Source organism: Gavialis gangeticus, unplaced genomic scaffold (genome assembly GCF_001723915.1).
Source record: "Gavialis gangeticus isolate Ggan-Ray unplaced genomic scaffold, GavGan_comp1, whole genome shotgun sequence".
Taxonomy (NCBI): domain Eukaryota; kingdom Metazoa; phylum Chordata; order Crocodylia; family Gavialidae; genus Gavialis; species Gavialis gangeticus.
Window position 1 is genome coordinate 48,360,907 of NW_017729030.1, and position 6,000 is coordinate 48,366,906.

At 39.7% G+C, this 6,000-nt stretch overlaps 1 protein-coding gene across 2 annotated transcripts in view; it reads right to left on the bottom strand.

Annotated features, from left to right (window-relative positions):
- The window catches only part of TTC29 (tetratricopeptide repeat domain 29), a 242,579-nt gene that overhangs the window by 178,242 nt on the left and 58,337 nt on the right, over positions 1 to 6,000 (bottom strand). The window contains exon 5 of one of the 2 annotated variants that reach the window (XM_019522167.1): positions 1,382 to 1,567. The exons of the other annotated variant lie outside the window; for it this stretch is intronic. Coding sequence (XP_019377712.1) covers positions 1,382 to 1,567 — 186 coding nt within the window. The remainder of the gene's footprint in view (positions 1 to 1,381; positions 1,568 to 6,000) is intronic. 2 annotated transcript variants of the gene reach the window in all.

Below are 6,000 nucleotides of genomic sequence, written 5' to 3' on the forward strand. Positions count from 1 at the left end.
CCCTCTTAATTGACTCTCTTCCAACGTCCCCACTTTTTCCTTAACCTTGCAATGTTTAAAAACTCTTCCTGCAATTTTTAAGCCTTCTCACTGTACTGTACAATGCTTTCAGAGATACACATTGCTTATGCTGGTGTTGTCAGTCTTGAAGGCAAAGGGCAGGATTAGACAGTAAGACTTGCTGTACAGAGTTTCCATTCTGTACAAAACCACTTTAAAAACCTTGGAAATTCCATAGGAAAAAACACTTTTTTAAAAGGAATGCTGCAAATGTATGATTCAAATCAGGTGTGATAGCAAAATCACTGCCATGTTAAATCTTATCATGACTGCATTCTTGTTCACCAGCATTTGAAAACCCTTAATTACATGATGCTAATATTCCTCAAACATTTACACAGATATTTCAAATGCTTTCTTTGAATATTTCTCGGAATGTTTAACCCTATCACCTTCTGTCTATGCTATGCCTTTTGCATATTTATTTCTGCTAACATCTAAGTGATCACATTTTGAGGGCAAAAATATTAATGGGAAGCAAATTTCAAGACAGCTACATAGCCAAGTATTCTTGGAAATTACACACATGAGAATTCATGCTAAAAGTCCTTACTGGTTCATGCAAGCTGAAAACAAGACATATAAAATTTTTTTTTACATGATCAATTATGTCAAAACAGTACTGCTCCAAATCTGAACGTTTGTTAGCATTTCATAAAGTAAAAATTAAGAAAGATATTCATTAGTAAACAAATAATATATTTGAAGAAATCAAAATGTTTGGGTACCTCTAGCCATTAGAAAGAGTCTAAATTTTAATAAATTCACAACAAATATTTCACCCATTGTTTTTTCTTGTATCAAGCAGGATTGTTGATAGAAACCTTCAGACACAGTCACTGGTATACTCACTCAATCCTTTGTGTCATGAAAATACAATTTTTAAAAGGGTTTTTTCTGTTGGGATATTTTTTTGATCTCATAGGTTTACAGGTTAAGACATTAGCCTGTAAACTTTTAAATAATCTGTAAGTAAAAAAAAACGCAGTAATATCTGGAAAGCACAACTATATTTGTGTATAAGGGAATGCTTCCTTTGTTCGTGTCTAATTTAAATGTATTTGCTGAAGCTGAAAACAAGTGTCATTGCTGGAAAAAAAACCCCTCAATGTCTAATTAAATACTTTTCTACATCTAGGTTTGTGTATCTAAACATTTAAATTATGACAACTGCAAAAACTTTGATACTTTATCTTCAGATCATGTACTACAGTACAAGTACTGTACACAGGAATCAAATACAAGCCAACCAAACATGGCTGTCTGAAAAAATGAATACCCTAACATTTTGATATAATGATATAAACTGTCAGTTACTTACCTTGTTCCTCATTGATAAGGCCCATATTTGCATGTGCCTCAGCCTCTTTTTTCCCCCCGTCAATTTTGATCAGTTGAGCAGTGTTAAAACATTGTTCATAGAAATAATTCCTTAACCATTTGTCTTCAGGGTTGTTGAAACAATAGGCCAAATTAAGCTGGTTAATGTACACATCTTCATAGTATTCTTAAAATGAAAAAGAAAACAACTCAGTCAAAATAGTGGGATACTATCTACATGCAAGATGGATAGCCTTTTGAGTAACATCAGATCTCTTACATGTTGGTATAGGGTCTTGTAATAAACATAACAGTCACCATTCATCCACATAAACACAGTTAAGCTCTCTTGAAGAAATAGAAGTCAGGGGAAAGGATAAGCTCCCAAATAAAAACATAATTGAAAAATGGATTGTGGCAAGAATATAAATAAGTTAACATTATTTTCTATATACTGGAGTAAAATACAGTTCATGAAAATCTGCAAAAATCAATATTGAAGAAACTGATCTTTAAAAGTATATAAAGTAAAAATATGAAGTTTAAAAGTATAAAATTATGCATCAGCAAAAGCACTACTATGTGGAACTCAGTGCTTGAAACAGTACACTCAACCACTAAACAAGGGAATCTCTTATATGACTCTTAAGCAACCTCTTAGGTAAGGGGCTAGGGACAGACATTACACATAAACCGGTTTAAGTGATCAGAAACTGGTTTAAACCTGTAACAGAACAGATGTTCAGTGCACATAAACCCATTTGAAAATGGCTGAAACTGGTTTCAGATGAATCTGGTTGAATGTAGCATCAGATTTAACTGATTTGGGTCAAACTGGTTTATGCAATGTCTGTCCCAGCCCTCTTCCTGGTTTAATTTAAACCAGAATCCCCCAGCATCCCAGATGCTTTGCAGCCCTGGGTGGGGCTCTCTGTTCCACAGCAGAGCTGGCCCTGCCCCTGTGCTCCCTGGCTGGAGCTCTGGCAGAGACTGCAGGCACAGCAGGGTCTGCCTGGCCCCCCCTTTCAAGCAGGGATCCCCCCCTTCCCTCTCACAGCATGAACCATAGCCAGCATGAGGTGAGAGTTGCCTGTGTAACGCAGACAGGACAAAGACAGATATGAAAGTGTCTGCTTAGGGCTTTTTGGAGCTAAAAGAAGAGCTTAAACTTACAAGAAAGGCTTTTGTTTTCTTGATGGGCTAATAAACTCTGTGCTTCTCCTTGAATAACTCTCTGCTGTGTAAGTAATGCTGTGTAACTCTCTGCTGGCTCCATCACTGGTTAGGAGCAGCAAGGGTGGGGAGGAACCCCTCCCTAATCAGAGCATACTTCCCCCGCCTGGCCACACACCCCCTCAGTTCAGCACTATAGAAGGGAAGGGAGGGCTGCTCTAGTGCCCCCTGGCTTCTAGCCTGAGCCGCTGCAGGCACGTGCCTGCATTTCTTCATTCCAGAGGAGATGTCTGTACGGTTACAAACTGATTCAGCCTAACCAGGTTAGACTAATCTAAAAAGATTGAATCAATTCAGGCTCAGGCTTTTTGAATATCTGTCCCTAGTCAGGGGGTTAAAGGGGATGTATAGATGAAACAGGGGCCCAAAATTGAAGTGGTGTGTTTTTAAAAATCTCAGCCCCAGTGAGTAAATACAAACAGTTCTCAACCAAATCTTCACTCCTTTGGGTGTTCACTCTCAGTGGGCATAAGAGCCTCTTATCCTCGTGGACTCAATTTCCTTCTATGTAGCAGAAGAATCCTGTTCTTCATAGCCAGGGCAAGTCTATATGTAGGCCAGGCCCTCCGCTGCCTGTTATCTGACCTGGCTTATAGTTAACAGGTGCTGCCAACTCCCCTCACAGCAGCCTGGCATTCTGCTGCTAATAGTCTGTAGGCCGAGCTCTGAAGCCCATTTAACAGGGCTGCTTTCAACTGCTATTGCCTGCAACTGGACTCTCTGCAAGCAGTACTTGCTCTGTTTTGTGCATTTAATAAATAGGAGGTGACAAGGAGCAATGAAAAAAGACACTTAGTTTTCATATACATCTGACTTTTGCAAAAATGACGTAGCTCTTCAATCAAGTAGCTTATCTTAATTTATATCTTATTTAGATTCCTCATATCCCTAGTTTCTGTTCTTTTTAGTATTTCATACTAAGCTTCTCTTAAAAAATATACAGAATTGTCATTTAAAAAATTCCTAGTGCTATTTTATTCAGACCACACATTTCTTTGCATCTTAATAATCTTTTTTGTACCCATAGTTCACAGGTTTCCCCAAAGCTTCCTTAGCCCTGTGGGCCATATCACTTCTCCTCATTCCTAGGGGCAGACACAAGCAGTGGAACCTGGAAGAGAGAGGGGGAGCCTGAAGACCCTGGTACAGGGTTACCAACCCAAGAATGTTTTTTTTTAACTGACAATCTGCAAACTTTTTACTGACAATGAAACTTTTTTTCATTGATATATAATTTACATCATTTAAATGTAACCCCTTTGCCAGGCCCTGGATGATATTTGCAAGGGATAGGATTCAAATTTAAGGATTTAACACCAACCATAACAACAAAGTTGGTGACTGCTTGAGTGCAGCAATGGTTTTACACTGTACTGCCTCCCACAAGGGGTTCCCTACTCATCCCCACACCCTGATCTCCTCAAACACATCCTGCATGGTGCTACTTCCAGCCAGCTGACTCCTCAGCCTTACCCCTGCTGGTTCTCCTCCCTGCATCTTAGTACAGTGGCATGGACCTCCATGCACTGCCTCTCCCCTTCTTGTGCCTGTAGCTCTGTCCCAATGAAACCACTCCAGCAAGCATCTGTTAGAAACATGGGATAAACAAAAAGATGCAGCTGCAGTACACAGCTGGCCCAGGGGGAGCTATGCAGGCCACAAAGCCCTGAAAGAGAGCTCCCTGCAGCATGCCACACTCCCATTCAGATGCCAGGTAGTACTTTTGTGCTCCATCTATCAAGCACATTGTTGTTTAACATTTTTACACGTGGCTCTAATTTTTTTCATAGACATTATGGAAAGGTGTTTTTTGCTCTATTTTTTATGGGCTACCTGTACATTTATGTACATTTGGCAACCCTGCTCTGACAGCAGCAGCAAGAGTCTGAGGGGGAAGGAAGTAGCAACTGAAGACTGGAAGCCCAGGTACTTTGGGTTAACTCTTCTGGGACTGCCATTTACATAACTCTACCTTAAATAATCAACTTTACGGTCCCTTGGCCTCCTGGTTATGCTTCTTGCTCTTCAGGGACAGCAGAAAGAATTCTGGTACTAGAAGAACCCTCAGATATGCTCTCTTTTTTACCTTTTGTGGAAGACAGCTATAAATGTAGGCAGCCCATTTAACAGGTTTGTGACGACACCAAATTGGATGAACTTGGAGACATTTTGGAGGACAGAATTCAAAATCAAAAGGATTCAAAATGACCTTAATAAATTAAAGAAATAGTTTGACATACATCAGAAGAAATTCAATAAGGAAAAATGCAAAGTACAGACCAACCAAATTCACAAATATAAAATAGACTTGGCAGAATTTGATTTTTATTTTTTAATAATTTGGATGGATAGTATTCATGTTTATTTTGATTATTATTGATTTAAATGTTCAGGATTATGCAAAATTAAGGGTGTGGGGGACAGACAATTTATTAATGACAAATGTAAATACTACTGGACCGCCACCAGCTGAGCAGCAAAGATGCCATCAGTTCCAGCTCTGCTTGCCTGTAGTTCCCTTTTCTGCTTTGAAACTTCCTCTTCCTTTGTTCCCAATCCCCTGGGGTTTCTGGGAGCTGCAGTCCAAACTACAGTCACATGGTTCTGTAGGACTACTCCTCCTGCTGTCATATACCGCATTTTTCTTAAGTTCCTTTTCTATAAATTTTAATTATTAAAGATGGAAATATTTTTTCATTGGCTTGTGATTGTGAGGTGAAATAGATGTTTATCAGTATTTACTCATAAAAGTTGAATCCTGCTCAGTCTAAAAATATGGAAGAACTGGCTAAATTACAATACTGTAGAGAAGGACCTGGGGAGGTTATCATGGGCTGCAAGTTGAGTCAACAGAGTAGTATTGTTTGTTTGTTTGTTTGTTTCTTTTAAAGCCAATAGCATACTGAGATGTATTAACCAGGAATGTCACATGCAGATCATGGAAAGTGATTTTTACATTTTATTCAGCACTGGTAAGGCCTCACCTGAAGTACTGTGTCCAGTTTGGGGCAGCACTCTTTAGGAGAGATGTGTACAAACTGAAAAAACGTTCAAAGGTAGAAAAATTATCAGCTGCCTTAAAAACATGACATACGAAGTTCTACCCCCTGCTGTGGCAGGAAAGAGTACTGGGGTCAAATGACCCCAGCCAGGTGTTCATCCAGCCTCCTTTTAAAGACCCCCAGGGTAGGAGCCAGCACCACTTCTCTTGGAAGTTGGTTCCAGATCCTAGCTGCTCTGACAGTGAAGTAGCGCCTCCTGATGTTTAATCTGAATCTACCCTCTGTCAGCTTGTGACCGTTATTTCTAGTCACTCCTGGGAGTGCTCAGGGGAACAGGGACTCCTCCAATGCCTGCTGGTCCCTGCTGACTAGTTTGTAAATGGCC